This window comes from Phyllostomus discolor, chromosome 1 (genome assembly GCF_004126475.2).
Source record: "Phyllostomus discolor isolate MPI-MPIP mPhyDis1 chromosome 1, mPhyDis1.pri.v3, whole genome shotgun sequence".
Lineage (NCBI taxonomy): Eukaryota > Metazoa > Chordata > Mammalia > Chiroptera > Phyllostomidae > Phyllostomus > Phyllostomus discolor.
This window is the reverse complement of record NC_040903.2, coordinates 131453574-131473734: the sequence shown is the minus strand read 5'-3', so window position 1 is coordinate 131473734 and position 20161 is coordinate 131453574. Positions and strand designations below refer to the sequence as shown.

The window sequence follows — 20161 nt, the reverse complement described above, 5'->3', positions numbered from 1 at the left end:
TGCCCAGTTCTCCACGGTCTTCGTCCAGCTTCCCTCGAAGCCTTTCAGCTGCGGTACTCCAGTGGGGAGGGGACTCTTTGGGTCCCCACAGTCTCTGAACTCCGCGCCTTCATGCTCCGGTTAGCCCAGACCAGCAGGGGACAGTAACCGCAACTGGATCCCTATCCCAGTCTCCCTCCCTCACCCCTTCAGTCCGACACGCTAAGTTGTCTGGAGTCTGTGCTCAGGAGAGGAGGGTAGGGTGCAGTCCCACTGTGCCTTTGCCGCAGGCTCTCAGTACTGCCTTAGGCAGGTTTCTCTAACTGTTAGTGGGGAGTGGGAAAGTCCACTTTCCGTGCAGACACCTGGGGTAAGGAGGCTCCTCCTGGGGCTTCAGCGTGAGCTGTTCCTGCAGAACAGAGAGATGGGGAGAGCAAGGACACTCGGGTCATGGTGGGGTTCACAGCCCCATCTACTTAACCAGGTGATCTCATTTAATCCTAGTGTCTTGTGTGTTCTTATTTCATCTAAGTCTGTTTTATCTGTTGTGAAACGGGAAAGATAATAATACTTCCTTTGTAAGATTATTGCGAGCCCTCAGCAAATGGAAGGATGAGTTGGAGAAGGGTGGGCCCATTGCTCCCTTTCCCCGCGCGGAGCCTCCGCAGTTTCCGGCTTTCCAGCCGCAGCGCAGGAACAGCTCCCAGCCCAGAAAGAGCTCACAGCCCATGGTCCTTAGTAGCCTCTGGAGACCGCGAGACGATCCAGCCTGGGATCCGGTGGGAGATGGGCTTTTGGTGAATCATGAAAAGACTGATACTGGGGTTTGCCTCGGAACATGGTGGAGATAGGTACCGGGATTTGGAGCCTAGTGGAGTCGAGGGTGGAGGAGGAATTGGAATGGGGAACTGAATGTTTCGGGCTATCAAAGTTCTGTGGACGTTCAAAGGCCTTTCCCAACCCTGGCAAAAATCATTTAGGGAGCGCGATCCCCATCTGCCACCTGTAGATGGCGCTGTGACGAGGTACCTCCGGGGGAGGCCGACGGGGCCTCGAAGACCGCGGGAAATTTTCCAGGCCTCGGACCCTGCCTCTCTGTTCCCGGCCACCGCTCACTGTTTCGCGGGGGGCAAGCGAGGACAGTGCAGCAGGAGTCCCCGTTCTCGGGGTCAGCGCGGCTGGTGGTGGAATAGCTCGGAGAAGGTGGCTCGCTGTAAATCCTGTGCCTCGAGAGCAGCGCGCGGCGCGGGGCGGTCCCGCCGTCCCGCCGGTGGCCCGGGCTGCAGGGCCCGCCAGGCGTCGCCGGACGCCACGCGACTCTCGGTCACACCGCCCCCCACCCCGCCCCGCAATCCGAGGAGACCCCGAAGTGAGCGGGACACGGTTCCCTGCATCACTGAAGATAGGAGGCATGCCCGCGCTTGGCACCGGGACTGCGGCCGGCCCGCAGGTGGGTTCCCGCGCTGGGAGCCCGCGGGCAACGAGGACCTCGCGGGAAAGCTGCAGCCCCGGAGCCGCCGCGAGGCGGGGCGGGGCGCGGGGGCTGCCCGCGGGCTGGGCAGTGGCTGGGGGGCCGACACCGAGGCGCAGAGGCGCGGCCTGGTTCGCGTTTATCTTTCCCAGACAGCCTTTAGGCCAATCGGGTCTTCGAGAGGAGGCAGCGGCCCTGCTCTCTCAGGGACCCTGTGGGCCGGGTCTTTAAAAACCCCGAAGCTCTGCTTTCCCCACTCGCAGCTGCAACCCTCTCGGGCCGCCTCAGCTCGGGGCTGCACAAGGGCCGCAGACGGCGTCCTCCCGGGTCGCGGGGCAGCTGGAGGCTGCAGACGCTGCGCCCCGGCTGAGGGGAGCGCACTCCCCCGGCGGCGAGAGGCTCGGCCTAGCCCCCTGCAGGGACCCTTCTCGCCGAGGGCCCTGACCAGGACCCGGTTCTAGACGACACTGACCGGCCCGCAGCCGCGAGGTTCGCCCGGCGCGCAGAAATGTGTTCTCTTTCATTCGCGGACTTAATAAACACATGTAACCATATCACAAGGGGCCCCGCGCCGCCCTTCTGAAAGTAATTCCGCTGTTGAAAACTGAAAAATGGGTGTAATTTGCGTTCAGAAAGTGATGCTGGGGTCACGGCAATTTCCCGGGCCGTTATTTATTTTTACTTAAAGTCTTTAGGGAAGATTTGCTTATATACTCAGAAACCTTCCAGTGCGAGCAATCCTGCTCGCCTTCGACTTTGGGGGAAGGGGTGGAGAACAATTACTGAGTGACGCTAATATGGGGAAACTGAAAAGAAATGTCGATTGTTTTTATTGTAACAGAAGGAGTGAGCAAACAGAAAAACCAACCCCGAGTGATCGGAAACAGGCAGGCGGAGAATTAAAAGCGGGTTCCAGGCGGCAGCAGGCCCCTCCCCTGCCCACGGCAGGAGACCGCGGGCGAGGAGCGCTCGCAGCCCTGGGGCCGACCCCAGGCTGGCAGCCGGATAGCCGCGCTCTGGATCGCCTTGGTGGGCTACTGTCTTTTGGGGAAAGGGTCTTGTTTCGGAGCATCGTCCGCAGGAAGGCAGAGAGGCCGCAGGGAGGCCTTGGCAACTCTGGGAGAATCCCCCGGGCCTCTCCGGGGGCCCCTGCGGCCTCTTCTTGGGCTGCTGCGTCCAGTCGCGTCAGCAGCCCGGGAAGCCAAGCTGGCAGGTCAGTGTGCCGGCGCCCCACTCCCCCAGCCCCCACCCCGCCCCGGCTTGGCTAGGGCTGAGGGCCACGGAGGGCCATCTCTCCCTCGCTGCTCGGCCTTTTCCTCCAGCTGACGCCCCTGCCGCCCCCCATGCCGCCCCCCACCCGCCTTCCAGGCGCTGATCCTTCGGCTTCAGCCCGGGGTGGACCCTCCCTCCCTCGCCTCCGGGACTGCGTGCGGTGCTCGCTGCCACTCTGCAACGGTCGCTGGGGGGTGGAAAGGGCTGAGGAGAGGCCGCTGACCCTGCGAGACCAGGACCCGGCCGTGGGCCTATCGGTGTTGAAACCCACGGCCGGTGTTGGCAGCACAGCTCCGTGAGGATCCGAGAAATCCAACTTTTTTCTCGCTGCACCGCGCGCTGTCCTTTACTTACCCTACGAGAGCCGCTCCGGGTGCGGGAGCCGGATGCGGGATCTCGCCTCTACCTCGTTCCTCCCTCAGACGGATGAAAGAACTGTGTTTTGCTCTGTGTTTCAAAAACCCACCCAGGAGCTCATATTCTGACTGTTACAAATCCCCGAAACTTCCCCGCAGGGCAAGCTACGGGCACCGCCACTCCGGCCTTACTTGAAGTCCTATTTGTTCTGGCAGGGGGCTAGTTGGAGGAGCCTGATGCCTAATGTTCGCCTGTGCCAACTCCGCTCTTCGCTCTTCGTTAAGTGCGACCGGGAACAGCAGACCCCTCTCCAGCGCAAACACGGGCCGTTCTCTAGCTATACCCGCACCCCTACCCGCAGCGGTCGTCTCTGGCTCGTAGACCTGGGTATGCAGGCACCTGGCAGAACAGCCCAGGGCATCCGTTGAGGTTGGAGATGCAAGGGAGGGCTCCCTGCTCCCAGCAAAGCATGTTGCACCCGGGTCGGACCTCGGCATCCCCCAGGCGACTCTGGCCAGGCCGCGCTAGGGCGGAAGGAGCTGGATTCTAGTCCACGGTCCAAATACCTCCTCAGACAGCACTAGGGCCAGGAGGGGGTCGCCGCAGGTGACCGCCCGCAGCACTGGGCCTGCTGACAGATTTATGAAGACTTTAAAGCACCTGGCCTCCGCCCGCAGGTGCAGGGTGACAGTCCACCCCAAAAGGCGCGTTGCGGAGTAAAGTTCTCCAAGCCGCAAGCCCAGGCGGGACTGCCTCTGGAGTCCTGAGCCTCGGCTCCCCTCGGGCGGAAGTACATGTTTGCTCCCTTCAGTGCTGAGCATAGGGATTCTCTCCAAACCCCGTAAACCCCTTGCTTCACACTCTCCCGCCCGGCCAGTTTCTAGTCTCCCACTGAGTAAATATTTACCCAGAGAGTGGGTCTCTTCTCAAAGGAGGCCTCGACAGCGCCCTGGAAAGGGCTTTTGGCTTCTCCCCAGCCTGCATTAGCTGCAGGCCGTACTGGTTGTGTTTTGGTTTTGGTCTTAAATTTCTTTTAGTCGAAATTCTTCCGATCTCTGTGTGATCTCCCGGGTCCAGAGAGGGCAGTAACCAGGGGGACGCTGACCCTAGCTGACCCCTTGCTCTTTTTCGAAGTGCTGCACCCCTATGCCCACCGCCTAGGGTTGCTGCTCCTCAGACTCTCCTTTCCTCCTTTCTTCTCTCCTGTCTTCCCCTCCTCCCTCCCTCCTTTCTTCTCTCCTGTCTTCCCCTCCTCCCTCCCTCCCTTCTTCTGTCTCTGTCACTCTTTCAGGTCATTTGTCTGTGTTCATCTGATGGCCTAATACCTGGCCACAGCACTCATGCCTCCCGTGGAGGGTTCAGAATCAACCCCTTCCTCTAGGATTCCCTGAAGCTTCCATTTCTCTTGCCCCAGGAGCCCCATTCTGGGCTTCCCGGGTACTTGAGTTTTCCAAAACACCAAAGATTCTACTTGTACTGTCGGGAATGCGGGGAGCTGAGCGCGCTGTACCTCCTCTTTGTCCCCCAACCCACCTACTGGAGGTGTGATGAGGCCTTGTCGGGCTACCACAGAGCAGAGAGTCCCCGCAGCTATGACCATGTGCCAGGCCAAGGCCAAGTCCAGCAGGTGGAAACGGACAGATAGCTGCGGACCTGTCCATTCAGGAGCTCCCGGAGATGAGGCAGCTGCAGGAGATGAGGGAATGGGAGTGTGTTAGGTCCACCTAGTCAGAACTCTGAATAAGAGTCTCTAGGCCTTTCTATGCTGGTGCTGTAGATCCAGCTATAGCCCTCAAAGAGAGCTCATAGTTTACATGAAGCACTGGGTCTTGCCAGCCCCAAGGCAGAACAGCTTTTTACTGACACCACAGCCCCTCAAACCCCAAAATGTTCACTGGGTGCGCTGGGGCTGAGCAGAGTCCGCCCACAGTAGGTTGCTACTCACTGTGTGTTTCTGAGGGGGAAGGGGCCAGAGGGATTCCTGATCAAGATGCCCAGCATGTTTCTTCCTACCAAAAAGCCTAAGGCAGAATCATAAGCTCTCCTCAGACATTTCAGTCTCAACTAATTTGTACCCCAGCCCCAAGAAGGAACTGCTGCTGCTGCTGCTGCTTTTAAAAGCTTGGATTCCAAAAGACCTTTGCGTTGTAAAGTGCCTGTCGGTGTGACTCAACAGGTATTGGGGGTCAGGACCAGTGAAATCCCTATCAAGTCAAACTTTGAGATTTGAAACAGTTGGGGAGAGGGCAGGCAGATAAGTTCAAGTACTGTATTCCTAGTTATGGGAAATGGATTGTAAAGAATGAAGTGTAATCAAATTCATCTTTCCTTTATCTTTTAAATCCTTTGTACCTGGAAATTTGAGCATAGAATGCCTGCCATAGAAGAATAAGAATCTGAAGATTGCTCTTCATTCCAAAAAGCACAGAGGATCGTTAGTTTCTACTGGGTTCTTGCCACTTACTTCCCCGGGATCTTGGCCCAGTCAGCTTCTCCGTAGACCAGAGTAACACACATGCCTTGAGACTGTGAGAGGATCAGCCCAAGTCCTGGAAGGAGCAGTCAGTTAATAAACAGTATGCGTATCATAGACCTGAAGCAGGACAACTGCAAAGTTCATTTTAAAACAATGTTCCCCGTATTGTAAAATGTTGATAAGCATTCTCTATAACTCACACTCAAAAGGAGAATAATTTGACCACCCAAGAGAGAACTGTACACTTTAGAGTAGATTTAGGGTGAACGAAGTGGAAACTCAGAGGAAGGCTGAACCCCGGGGCCTCTGGTAGGTAAACCGAAGATGCGGGCATTGCATACACATGCAGACCAGGTGTTCATCTTCCCGGGATAAAGTATTTTTTATATTTAAACAAAACCCCTTTGCAGTGGTTTTGTGGTGGTGGGGGAAACCGGCAGATGTTTGCACCGGGCGCCAGTGGGCCGGCACCTCGGCGGAGCGCAGGGGCGCTCGGGCCTCCCCTGAGCGCACCCCACGCGCAGGCATCAGTCCAAGGTGGCTGTGCGCTCGCTTCAGCCGCGCGTGGTTATGTTCTCTGAGCCCCGCGTGGCCTCTGTCTGCAGCCTGCGTGGCTGCAGTGTTCCCCGAGCTCCTGGACGCACCCTCCGCTAGAGACTGTGGTGTGGCGCTAGTCCCGTGGCGGGGGGGGGGGGGGGGGGGGGGGGCAAGGAGAGGTTTCCCTCTGGTGGTAAGCGTGGCCTCCTCCTCTGACTTTGTCTCCCCTATACCTCCCAGTCTCTCCGATGGGCCCACCTTCCCTCACCTTCGCTTTCATCTCCTGGGGTGAGGTAATGTCCACACGTAACAATTCTAAGAACTTCGTAGGCGCCCCCCCCCCCCCCCCAAGTCTCCTCAGCCCCTTCTCTCTTCGAGTCTGTCATATGGTGACCAAAAGCTTTAATTTGCTTATTCAGCATTTTCATCAGCCTGATTTTGCTGTCTACTTGCGTTATTCCTCAGAAGGTGTCAAACACCAATTTCCATTTTATTGAGTCACCCAGGTGCGGAGCAAGCATGATGAGACAGCGGAAGGACTTTCCCGGACCGTGCTGTCGCTCACCGGCCCGCACCAATCACCACGCAGCTTGCCCTCGGGCCCTCCTCTGTGAGGGGCGTGTCCACAGTGAGTGATAGACAGAGCCGCCCGCCCCGCTCAGCCCAGCCCACGTTGCTGCTTAGATTGAAATGCAGAACTCAAGCCACTTTCTACGGGGCACAGACTTCCTTTTACTCCTTCCTTTTGCACTCTCGCCGCCTCCTCCGGGGAAGAAGCGGAGGCACCCACGGCCTGGGGCAGCGACGGGCTGGGCCACTGAGGCCGTGCGAAAAGTTTCTTTCTGGGAGCTCGGAACTGGGGCCCGGTTGGTGTGCTGCTCGGAGCAATGGGTGAGTGGCTGCGGGGGACGCTGTCAGAGCCGGAGAGGGAGGGAGTAAGCAAGAGAGGGAGGGAGAGAGAACGCGAGGGCGCGCACCTCTGAGCGCTCACACTCTCCTTATTGACTTTGCTCTACAACTTGTAGGAACACGCTAAGGGTCAGAGGCGCACAGCAGTTCAGTCTAAACTCTGGCTACTGGGTTGCTGTTGATGCCATTTTCTGATTTTAAGAGAAAGGAGCGGTGGCATCCGCAAGCGCCGCAGCCCCAGTGGCAGACCAAGTTTTGTTTCACATACACGCACACTGGCAAACAAAACAGAAAAAACAAAAACAAAAAAAAAGAGCTTCCCCTAGAGCTTGTCTAATTGCGCAGGTCCCCAAGGCGGGGCGCTGAGGATCAAGGGGGAGCAGCCCAAGGGTTTAAGCGCCCGGTAGCCGAGTAGGAGCCAGTTGCAGGCGTCAAGACCGGTTTCCCCGACTGATTCCGAGACTTTTGAACACTCGGAGCGGCCCCGCGTCTCACCACTTTATTTGTTTCTAGCGGCCGCAAGCACCACCGGAATTTGGGAGGGGGTCTGATTCGACCGCGGTGGTTTGGGGCCGTTCCTCAAAACTCAGGGGCCGTAGGATGTGAGGAAAGCCTGGGTCGTCAGCCCTGGGCGGATGCAGCCACCTTGCCCCCCGCCGCGCACGGAGGCCGGAGGAGGCCGAGTGGCAGGCGACTGTCCCAAACTGCGGGTGCGCGTCCCTGCGCGCCCTGTGTTTGTTTTGCAGAGCCAGCCTTTGGGGAGGTGAACCAGCTGGGAGGAGTATTCGTGAACGGGAGGCCGCTGCCCAACGCCATCCGGCTTCGCATCGTGGAACTGGCCCAACTGGGCATCAGACCGTGTGACATCAGCCGCCAGCTACGGGTCTCTCATGGCTGCGTCAGTAAGATCCTGGCGCGCTACAACGAGACAGGCTCGATCTTGCCTGGAGCCATCGGGGGCAGCAAGCCTCGGGTCACTACCCCCACTGTGGTGAAGCACATCCGGACCTACAAGCAGAGGGACCCCGGCATCTTCGCCTGGGAGATCCGGGACCGCCTACTGGCCGACGGCGTGTGTGACAAGTACAACGTGCCCTCTGTGAGCTCCATCAGCCGCATCCTGCGTAACAAGATCGGCAACTTGGCCCAACAGGGCCATTACGACTCATACAAACAGCACCAGCCTGCACCGCAGCCGGCGCTGCCCTATAACCACATCTACTCCTACCCCAGCCCCATCACTGCGGCCGCCGCTAAGGTGCCCACGCCACCTGGGGTGCCAGCCATCCCCGGCTCGGTGGCCATGCCGCGCACCTGGCCGTCCTCGCACTCCGTCACCGACATCCTGGGCATTCGCTCCATCACCGACCAAGGTAAGGAGGGCTCAAGGGCCGCTGTGAGGATGTGCAGAGCCTTTCTCCGCATCCTCGCTAGGGTCTCAGTATTTGGGGCCTCGGCCAGTGTCTATCCCACCACCTGGGGCTTTTTCCTTTGGAAATATAAGGAGTCTTCCCAGGGGGTGTCCTGATCTCATTAACTTGAAATTCATGCCCTCGGTTTCCTTGCCACACACAGTCTCCTGCCTCATCTCAAACTACCAGACCCATAACTTCCCCCCATCCCCAACACATGGTTCGCATTTTCCACCCTCCCCCGCCTCACCCGCCACCGCAGCCTCAGACCTGCTCGCTCACTTGGGGAGCACGGCCGGGGCCGGACTTGGGGCGCAGCCCGAGAGATCACAGCCCGCGTTGGGCTGCTGGCTGCAGGCAGCTTGTGTGGGGATCAGATGCGGCCGCGAGGAGTGGAGCACCCTGTGGAAAATGCAGTATTCTTCTTGAGGATTCTAGCAATCAGGCCAAATTTGCTCAGGCAGGAAGTTCAAATGTCAGCTAATTGGTTTCATTCTTATGCTTCACTTCGTTTTCCTCGGAAACGGAGGTCCGAAAGTTACTACTAGCAACTTGCATGTTACTGCATTGCCCATTCTGGGACAATTTTCTGCTATGTTTCTTTCTCTCCTTCTCTCTCTCTTAGCTGAACAGACATCACTATATACATATCTTAGAAAGTGCCACCAACCACCGCCGCGGTGGAGACAAAATGCTCGGCGATTCCCTGCTGTCCTCTCTTCTGTTCTTTTCTGTTTCTCCGCTCCTGCTGCTTCCTTCTAGGCTCCTGAGGCCCCCGGAACTGCAAGTGGGCATCTAGCCCCTGCATGTTTTCAACGGTGCCACCCCACAGTTCCTTTCCTTTCTCACCCTTGACCTTGCGGTGCTCTCAGTGTCTTTTCTGCTTGATAAGAACGATTCCCGGAGCCCTTCTGTTCCCTCCGGCTTCCTCAAGAGCCCCGGGTTTGTTTTCTTTTACTGCGTTGTTAAAATAAAGCAAAACAAAAAAAATGGCATAAATTTCTTTCTCGGTAGGGCGAAAAGAAAGTCAGAATATCCCAGACACAGAATTTAAATATTGCGGAGACAAAGAGCCTACATTCTTAATTTCTCAGCCAAAGTTTAAAATGTGTGGAGGAAAAATTAAATAGGAAGGGGTGGTGGAGGAAGTAGTTCCTTTGATTAGTTCCTGCCTTTCTTATTTACCACCACATTGGCACAATTATCTTTTAAATCATTAAATCAGAGCCCCAATTTCTCATCTTCTTGTTCCCTGTGAATTTACAAGACCCTTCTAGGAGTTCAGAGCTGGTCTGGAGCTTTAGTTGGAGAGTTTGCCCTTGATTTATAGGATAAACTGACCTCACTGACATTTAAAGGAAGCCCCTGTTCATGGGAAAGTGTGAGATCAGCAGAAATGGGGGCTCACCGGGGGATCTCAATTTCTTAAGATAACTTCAGGCTTGTGCCCACCGATTGCCTTTTGTCTGGGAAGGCAAAGACAGACTGGCAGTTCTGGGCCAAAATACAGTTTCCTGGTGCAAATTGGAACACAATCTAATTCTTTGGAGAGGGGGAGGGACAGTGAAAGGAGACCGACAGAGTTGAAAAGAAAACTTTTCTTCTCTGGGGATCCTACAATCAGACCAAATGTCAGTTGGAAAAGTATTGGATTGTTGAGAGTAGTAACTCTTCATTCTAGATGTTGTTGATTCTGGATGCTAGCTATAAATAACCTGTTTTCTGACAAATCTGTGAATATAAAAAGATTGTTTCTAAAATGGACCATTTCTACAAAACTTCCAAGCACTGTGTCAGATGGAAGTATTTAAAATCAAGTTGTAGTGGCTCTGTCAAACTTTGGTCCTCCACCCATAGGTCTCAAAGACAGAACACACTGTTCACAGTCTTCAAACATCTTCTGCTTAAAATTGCACTTGGTCACTTAAAGATGCCAATGATTCAATATGCAGTCCCTTAGGTGTTGTGGTAGTCAGTCTACGCCACATAACTTACTTGCATCTCTATTAAGAACATAAAGGATAACTGGTGCCTTCATTCCTTTAACAAACATTTAATTCTACTTTCATTTTCTTGACCTTTTATATCATAAAATCACCACAAAATGATGTGCATGGCATTTACAATGGTAATTGCAATCCTTTTTTTTTTTTTTTTGAGTCATGTGCACATACCCTCATATTCCATGTATAGAGAAAGGGTATCGAGGCTGGTCACACACAGGGGAAAACCTATGCACATGTATTTTGCATGTGTATTGCAGGCAGCATTTCGTTGTGTTTGCAAAGAACTCTGCAGGCCTTTTGTTCCATTCATTGACAGAACTACCAGGTCCCTACTCTAGAGAGCATTACCTGGATGTGTCTACGCCCAGCACGGAGGTGGTTCAGCCAGGATGCTCCTCTCTCCCTTGTCAGTCCTTTCCATTCCCAGATTGTTGTAACCCCCAGTCCACGCTGGGTTAGGACTGGGGAGAACGGTACAACCAGCTTCACGGGGGCTTACCCCGATTTGGAAACATTTTCGCAAAACTGTCAGGTTCCTTCCACTGGTTTCTCTGGGGGAGCCAGGGAAAATCAAAGACCGGTTGAAAAGAAAAAAAATCTTTCCGAAGGCGGGCGGGTGAGAGATCTGGGAGAGGCCTACTCTGAGGCAGTCCACTTTACCGGGCCCTGGGCAGCAAGCCGCAGAGGCCGCGCGTAGGCCCGGCGCCCGTGGGAGGCCGAGGGCCCGGGGTGGAAGGAGGTCGGAGCCCTAGTGCTCGCTGGTCGCGGGTCGCGGGTTCGGGTCGCGTGTCAGGAGGGGGCACGTGTTTGGGGCCACCAGCCTGAGGTCTTCTCCTCCCCAGGAGTGAGCGACAGCTCCCCCTACCACAGCCCCAAGGTGGAGGAGTGGAGCAGTCTGGGACGGAACAACTTCCCCGCCGCCGCCCCGCACGCGGTAAACGGGCTGGAGAAGGGAGCCCTGGAGCAGGAAGCCAAGTACGGTCAGGTGAGGTGCGAGGGGCGGCTGCGGCTGCGGCTGCGGCTGCGTTTGGGCGCTGGAGGAGCGCGATCCCTTCCCGACCTCGGCGGAGGGAGGGGAAGCCCAGGCCGCCCGCAGGCCCCCGCGCGAGCCGGGCCGTGCCAGACTGCGGGGGGCGGCGGGAAAGGCTCCCCCTTCCTTCCTGGGCGCAGTTGAGGCGTCGACCCCCGCCAGGGTCGCGGAGGCCTGGAAGCGCCTCCGCGCCTGTTCGGAGCCCTTTCCGCCGGTCGTCTGGGGGCCAGGGTTACCCGAAGAGGGCCAGGGGGCGCTTCCGAGAGGCTGCGGGGCGAGTGTCCCCCACGCCCGCCCGTGGAGCGTGGAGCGCACGTGGGAGGTCGCGGCTCCGCAACTGCGGGGGCCTCGCGCTCCGCTCCGGCGCGCGCACACCGCGGCTCCCGGAGGACTAACCAGCGTGGCTTGTCCTGTGGTAGCGGGAAGAGGGCAACCAGATAATCTTAATAAAGTTACCATTTCCCGATTAAAGGTCACGTCGGAATCTCCCAAGGGAGCTTAGTGAGAAAACCTCAAATTATACGGACTGGCTGTGGACCGTTTAATTTTTTTCCCTCTGTCCCTCCCCCGACACTACTAAAGAAAAATTAAGCCACCCGTGTTTCTTGTTTTCTATTTTTTTTTTCTGAGAAAGATCAAGCAACCACAACAATAAAAGCCCCAGAGTTTGGAGTCTAAATTCATCACCATGCTAAAATCACGAGTTCAAAGCCCAAACTCTCTCTCTCCAAACAAAAACCAACAAAACAAAACAAAAGACAACAACAACAACAACAAAAACCCACCAAACAAAAATTTAAAGCAACGTAAGATTTTTTTCAGCAGATGAAAAATCCATACCCTGGGCGGGTATGCAATTTCTTAATATCAAACTCGAATTCCAAAGCCTCAAAATATCCAGTTTTCACTTCATTCTTTTGAAGTCTTAACACATTCCATGTTTTCTTATCTGTAAAATCCAACTTTTTAGGTAGAATGGAACTTGTCACTTTTATTTGCTGGAGAGAAAAACTTAGTTGTTATTTTCTCTAACAAACCCATTTTCACTTCCTCTTCTCTCCCTTATTTTGTTAAAGTGGAGTCAGATACATATTAATAGCTCTCCCATGATAAATATCACAGAAAGTAACAGCAAGGAAGGAGAGTCCTATTCCTGAGTCTATTCCTACTATAAAGAATGCCAGTGAGAAATTCTAAGAGAGTTTGTCATTTTCTTTTACAAAAGGGCCGGTCGTTTGTAAAGAAGAGGCAGTATGTATAATGGTTAGGAACTCTGATCTTCTGGTACCACTGCCACTTATGCAAGTCACTTAACCTTTTAGAGCCTTCATTTCTTCATCATTGAAGTGGGGAAATAATACAACCTTAAGAGATGTGAAGATTCAGTGAGATAATGCAAACATATGGCATAGAAAGCATTCATTAAATATTACCTGTGGCTATAAGTGGTGGTTAGAGATTGACCCTTGAAAACAAGCAATTAAAAAAATCAGAATATACTTTGTTCAGGGGACTCATAGTCAAAAAGTGACAAGGTATTTTGTTACAAATAATAGCAGTGCATATAAAGTACCTAGCATAGTAGAAAGCATTTAACAGGTGCTCAGTAATTTTTATTAGGTCATCATTTCTTAGAATAACATTGTGAAGAATAGTTTAAAAAGTAGTCTCTAATTTCCATATATAATTTGATAATCCAAAACCTTTATGTTATTTCCATAATCCAGAAATCCTTATGATTATTTCTACTGTTTTGAATTACAGAGCTAGTATTTAAACTTGTTTAGAAATGGTTAATTTATACATACACATACCTTTAATAAAGAAAAATAGAACACTTTCAAATTAACTGCTTTGTAATTCCAAACATTGAAAAGCAATTACATTTAATACAATGAATATTAAATCACTAAATTATTAGATTTATAAAAGCAAGTAACTGAAAGAAATAAGTGACCAAATAAATATTGTTCTAAGAGAACAAGTCAAATTTTTTTCCAGAAAAAATATTTATATCAAACTTATATTTGAAAAGTTCTTAATTGAAATATACTAATCTTCTGCACTGGCATATAGTAAGATAATTCAAATGATATAAAATTTCAAAACCTGAAAAGTTTCAATGGACAATTAAATCAGCAGTTACTTTATTATAATTATCAAAATAGTGCCTATTGCTGAAGATGTGCTAAGCAGGCACATAAATTTAGACTGTCATTTTATGAGCAATTATGGAATTTATTATTTTAATATGAATTTATTATACATTTTGAAAAATAGCATGGTTTAAAGCAAAGTTAAAGAAGTACACCTAGCTCCAATTAAGTAATTCACTAGAATTCAAATATCCTCAATAGAGGCATACCTAGCAATTTTGGAATTTAGACATTCATTTCCTTGAGGGTAAAATTATACATTAATATTTGCTTGTAAACATGCAAAGAGGCAAGGAGTGTTTTATATACATATTGTTATATATGTATATATAATTTTTGTATTTGAACAAAATTTGAAAGTCTTTGGTAAAAAATACTCTTTAAAAAATTGCCATAATACTTTCAGGGCCTTTATGGTTGTTATTAAATAGTGCAATATTATATGATTCCAAATTTATTTTAGTATATAAAGGAGGAAATTGAGAATTCAGAATTATAGGATTTAGAACATAATCTATTTCCAGAAGACACCTGTAAAATTACCTAAAAGACTGAACTGACAACTGATTGTAGGTAATCCAGTTTCCATGTTCAGTTTAAACTGCAAAGAAAGATGCCCGATTGCTAATAATTAGAACCTTATGCACATTTGTTACACACGCACCCCTACCTTTTGTTTTCAAAGTTAGCCCATTATTAGTTTAGAATATTCAAACTTGTCTTACACATTAATATTATACTGCAATTTATATTGTCTACCTCTGTGGACAGGAGAAAAATAGTATTTATCTACTTTTGTTTTTTTTCCACCTACATTATATATTAGGTTAGAACTCTATAATCTCATGTTATTCTGAATGGTAACAATGTTCTCTGGTTCTTAATTGCTGGTTTTCTTCTGCTGAAATCATAAAACCTCTATTGAATGCAATTGACTGGCAAAAATATATAAAGAATAATGGGCTGGAAATAGCTATTCAAGTTTTTACATGAGAGTGAATCATTGCCTCATTTTATTTAAACAGTTTATAAACAGTTGTATAGCATTTGAAAAATATTCTATAATTGGGCATACTTTCTCAGAAAAATATATTGCATGTCTGGTGCTTTATTTAAAATATCTGAATTGTAGATTTATAAGCTTTGAGTATCTTCATTTTGGGGTAGCAGATACTTAACTCAGACAGCAAGTTCAGTATAATATTAGTTACAAACTGAGATGTAAGAAATGAAGAAGAGTCTATAAATACTTGAACTTAAGAAAACATTCAGAGGTATGAAAATATTTGAATTCAGAGACATAAATTAATCTGAAATAATGATAGTAATTCAGAATATTGAATATATTTATTACTATATTATTTTAAAAACTGGCAGTCCTTGTAGACATAGTATTTTATGAAAAAATAAGTTAATTTGCACTGGGTTTTTCTTAATATCAAATAAAGTTAATTTTGTGTTAAATAATTTATTATTTTGTAGAGAGACTGCAGTTTAGGTAAATGCCAATAGAGAGTCTTTGAAATTCATAATGTTACCTATTATATAAAACATTGCTTGACCTGCTTAGATTTTAACTATTAGTGTTCTAAAACAAAATTAATGATTATGTATCAGTAAAATGTGTCATAAAAACTGCAAAAAATATTTTTTAAAATTTAAGACTACATCTATTTTAGTAACATTTAGAAACATAAAACTTAGGAAAAAACCTTAAATAGTAGTTTTGGATTACCTGGAGACATTTAGATCTGCCTTGGGATAACTAAGCATAATTAAGATCCTTTTGAATGAATGTTGATACCATATTTATAACTGTCATTTTATCAGATTTGTTTTGCTAAGTCATTGCATAATTAACTAAGTTTAGAATGACAGCCAGAAATATGATTTCACCATAAAATGAGAGAAAATCTTGTTTATGTTCAGATTTGAACTACTTTCTTGTTTATGATATATATTGAGGTTGAAATTCTAGGTGAAGCACATCTCTGTGGCTACATCGACTTCATTATAAAGCCAAGGTAAACTCATTTTAGTGCAAGAGGAGGACCAGGTGGAACTGATGAGTGGATGAAAGATTCTGGGTAGAGAATTTGGCACTACTATTTGTATTTTCTTCAAGAGTGAAAATGTTGAGTAGACAATTTCCAGAATTTGAAGAATAATAGTTTATAACCTCTAATTGCCAGACAATTGTCATACAAGGGTTTTTTTGTTTGTTTGCTTTGTTTTGTTTTGGTGGCCATTAGTGTTAGGGTGCTAATGCATTTCCATTTTCTCAGAGGTGGGAATAAATGGACCAACCATCAAACAAATAATGAAATGGCTAAGTTAGAAGTTTATTTACTTTTTTCAACAGCTTTATTCATTTTGCTTATGTAAAGTGTAATACTTGTTCTGTGATAAAGGATGCCTACTTTTTTTTAAAGCAAGAGTATCATATGTTTTGCTTTCAAAAGGGTGCCCTAACTGAAGTACACAAATGATTTTGAAATACCTATAATGTGTCCTGTTTTGTGAGGACATGAGATGATTAAGGCAAGTCTCTGTCCTCAAACTGTTTATAATCTAGCTCTCTGCCAATATAGCTTCTCAACATATTCATTTAAAAACATATTCTCAAGACCTGGCAAATCTGCATTTCTAAACTTTTAGAACAAATAAAATGAAAACTCATACTTTTCATTCATTCTTGTGACAACCTTAAACTAAACTACATTGCAGCTTACATATTTTTTTTTCTGGACAATTTCCTTTAATGTCAGTGGGATAAAATCTGTCTTTTCCTAAAAATATTCAACAAAGTAAGTGACTTACTTTTTCTAGGATATGTATTTTGGTCTGTTTCACTTTGTATTATTAAATCTCATTCTCAAAATTAGTCCCTCATTCAGGGAGGACCCTTGTACAATTCTTTGGAGGAAAGGATTGTCTCATTGCTTTCAAGGAAGATATCCATACAAAAAGAGGTGGATGGATTGAGGTCTTATTTATGGAATCTTTAGGTAAAGTCATTTTCAAATATGAGATTTCCATTACATGCCCATTGCTGGGGTTTCATTTGGAAAATTTGTTTACTCTTCCCCAGGGATTCCATATGTTGGTTGATTTATAAATCATATTTACAATCCAATTAAATAGAGTAATTTAGCATGTTTGCTCCCTCTATATTTATGGTGTACATTTGGTAGTCTCTACTCAGCCTAACTAGCTTTTCAGATTAATTACATGCCCTTCACTGAAAACATTAAACAGATTTGGGGAGTTAAAGTCATGTACTCTTTTACTTGAAAGAATAAACAAACATCAATGCTACCTGTGTTGCTTTCCTTTGTGGTGGAACATTTTACTCTTTCAGTGATTGCCTCATAAATAACAATTACTTTATCCAGGAGAGATTTATATCACTTACTAATGTCATATTTCAAAATTAATAGTGAGAAAGTTGATGTGTTTATTGAGTCACTAGAATGAATAGTGAAGGTGGCAGTTACCTATGAAAGTATGTTTATTTTCTTATTTGCTTAATGCCATTTCCCCCCTAAATTTCTAAATCTGAACTTTAAAAATAAAAAGAAAAAAGATGATAAAAACTTTTCATTCCAAATCTGGGTCATAATTTAACCTGAGGGAAAGTTTAGAGCTATTTTTATACTGTTTAAAGTTTTTTTAGCAAACATTTTAGCCTCCCCTTGCCTTTTTGTGGACATCAAACTTCTCTCAGCTTCCCTTCCTACCCTGCATTTCTGCAACACAGAAGATGCCAAATCTCTAAAATTACTTTATATTGCAGATTTTATAAAGCTTTGAGATATTTATATTAATAAGAATAATAATATAAAAGCAAGTTTGGTGCCTTCAGTGTGAGAAATTGGACAAACATGGAAAAATTAGTAGAGTTTTCACACTTCAAAAACACATGTAGTCATAGAATCAGTAGGGCACCTGAAGGTAACTCAGGCCTGAATCCAACGGTGTGCCTCCCTCTCAGCCCGGGGAATGCTGTCTAAGATGAGACTGTCATCCAGCCTGGTTTCTCAGGGGGAAAGATTCTGGGCAAAAAGAGTATAAGGGGACTGTAGACATAGCAACAAAATAGTCGAGGAGCCCCAAATAAAAGGGGGCATATCCAGAAGCAATTGTTTCAAAAGAAGGGTGTAAGAGGAAGAAAGGGAAGATAACAAAGCAAGCATTTCAGAGAGAACTGTTATTTGGATAACAGAAAAATACAAAGATTAAATGAAGACATAGAAAAAAGTTAGCTATGATGACAAAGAGATCTCATCAACAGATTTTTTTCCCTGCTAACTAGAATGTTGTTTCCATCATGTATAATATTAAATAGTCTAACCTTATGTATTTATACATTGCTGAGCAAAGGTTTTCCTTATTTTAAAAGTAATCATTATTACCTTAACATTTTAATCTGAACTTTCCTATTTTACTTTTCATGCACATTAACCTCAATAGTACAAAATATTAATTCATGGTGGAATTGAAGAGGCTGAGTGTGGATGCAAATATCATCCTGCAACTGAACTGGCATGATTCCTTTCCAAGCTAATTCCTCATAGGTTATTGGCAAAATCCTAAATAAACATGATCAGAACTATAATCTTGATGCAATGCTAGATTTCTTCTGCAATTTGATAGCTCACTATCTTCATACTCATCTGCTGAGAGCCTTACAGTGCCTCCTTTGAGCCATTCTCAGAAAGAAGGAAAAAAGATTTTTTTTTTAAAACTTAAGAAATAAAATGGGGCTATAGCAATGGGAATTTAGAAGAAAGAATCTTTTTTGTTATCTCAAAAGGAGCTCCAGTTTCAGATTAAATTGTGCCTGCCTTTTAACTGTCCAACAAAAGCAGAAAAATATTTGCTACAGAAGATTCTGCATCAGACAAGGGTGATAACTTCTTTTAACACATGGCCATGGACTGGCCAATTGCACTAGGGTAAACGACTGAATTCCTCAATCCACATTATTGTGTACCAAAAGAGAGTAAGATTTCATTTATGTTAGATAATGATGCGCAATAGTTTGTTTCTTTAAAAATATAGTATCATGCTTTGGGACCCTTGTAATACATTTTAATTTTAATTCAACGTTGTGTTGTGCTCCTTATATATTATCTTATAATTAGTGTAAACTCAATAGTACAACACAGTCCTCATTATTCGATGAAATATGATGAATATTTCTCCATGCCAGGACACATGCTCCCCTTCCCCGTTTTTCCAAGAACAGGCACTCTGGCAAAGGGAACGGGAGGAACGTGCCCTTACAGACCAAGGGCACAATGTTTAACCCCTCTACTTTTATTCTTATCTTGTCAGCAGTTCATGAGCAGTGTTAAATCATAGCCATGTGTATATCCTACTCTAAGCATTAACCCTAAATTGAGAAAATCATTTTGAGACCCCATCACTGCATTCTCAGAGATGTGGAAGTGAGAATAATAACCACATGAATTAAATTAGAAAATAATTTCTATGTTGCAATTGAATTGGAAAAAGCATCTAATTAACATATGCCTGTTTTACTTACCTCTAAGGATTAAATCAGTTTTACTAATAATAAATCTATTATTTGCATTTTTACTTTCACTAGGAAATATGTTGCTATGTTAATTCACTCACATCACTACCAGGAAAAAGGATGTACTCTTTATTTTTAAAAAATGTAGAAATTGAGGGAAAAATTTTAAGTTACTTGAAGAAGGATGCTGAGTGTTCATGCCAGAATCGGATTAGAAATGAGGGTGTTTTAGTGTTGTTAATAGTAACAATACCAACAATAATCAGATGCCAAGAAGGGTACTGTTTCTAGGCGCACATGCCTGTGAGAGCTGCTGCATTTTGTTTGCAAACTGAGATTTTACATTTAAATTCATTTCAAGAGATTTGTCCATGTGGCTTTTAAAAATTCACATCACAGGGCCCCAAAACTTTGCAAGCCAATTTTCCAAATTCAAAACCACACATATGCAGATTTTTTTATAGTTGAATCTCCGGTTTCTTTTTTGATAGAATAGCTCTGGAAAAAAATGCCCCCAATGTTCATTTAAAAACCCTAAAAAGACAAACAGCCTGATTTTGCATGTCCTTTGTCCAATAAGTATTTACAACATGACAATTTAAAATACTGACCATGTTTTATTTAACAAAGGTTGTGCTCATTTTGAGTTTCTAAACTGCCAGCCCACGCTCTGTGCCCATTTTTACTGGAAATGAAAGCTGCACCAACCAGGCCCTACACAAATGTCTCAACAAAAAAGCCGAACAAAACCAAGGTATGGGGAAGGCTGACAAAGGCATATCGATCGAAGAACAGATTCCAACACTATTTAATCACTGCTAATTCTTTCCGCACCCTGCATAGCCTTCCTATAGTTCTGAATGGCAAAGCAAATACTGTGAATTTTCTGGCCATAGCCTCCTCAAAACCATTGTGGAAAGAATGATATCTTGTCTTTTGGCATTGTGTTTGTTTAAGTAGCAAGACTGTGAATTTAGAACAACTTAAGTTCAAATCTGAAAAAAAAATCAGAAA

At 46.7% G+C, this 20161-nt stretch overlaps 1 protein-coding gene across 2 annotated transcripts in view; it reads left to right on the top strand.

The window, feature by feature from the left end:
- The first annotated feature begins 1313 nt into the window (after positions 1-1313).
- The window catches only part of PAX9 (paired box 9), a 29321-nt gene continuing 10473 nt past the window's right edge, over positions 1314-20161 (top strand). The window contains exons 1-4 of one of the 2 annotated variants that reach the window (XM_028507190.2): positions 1314-1429; positions 6599-6983; positions 7748-8374; positions 11262-11404. In XM_028507190.2, coding sequence (XP_028362991.1) covers positions 6980-6983; positions 7748-8374; positions 11262-11404 — 774 coding nt within the window. In that variant the 5' untranslated portion in view covers positions 1314-1429; positions 6599-6979. Of the gene's footprint in view, positions 1430-6580; positions 6984-7747; positions 8375-11261; positions 11405-20161 lie in introns of those variants that run through there. The other variant, XM_036029104.1, reaches the window with a different exon arrangement.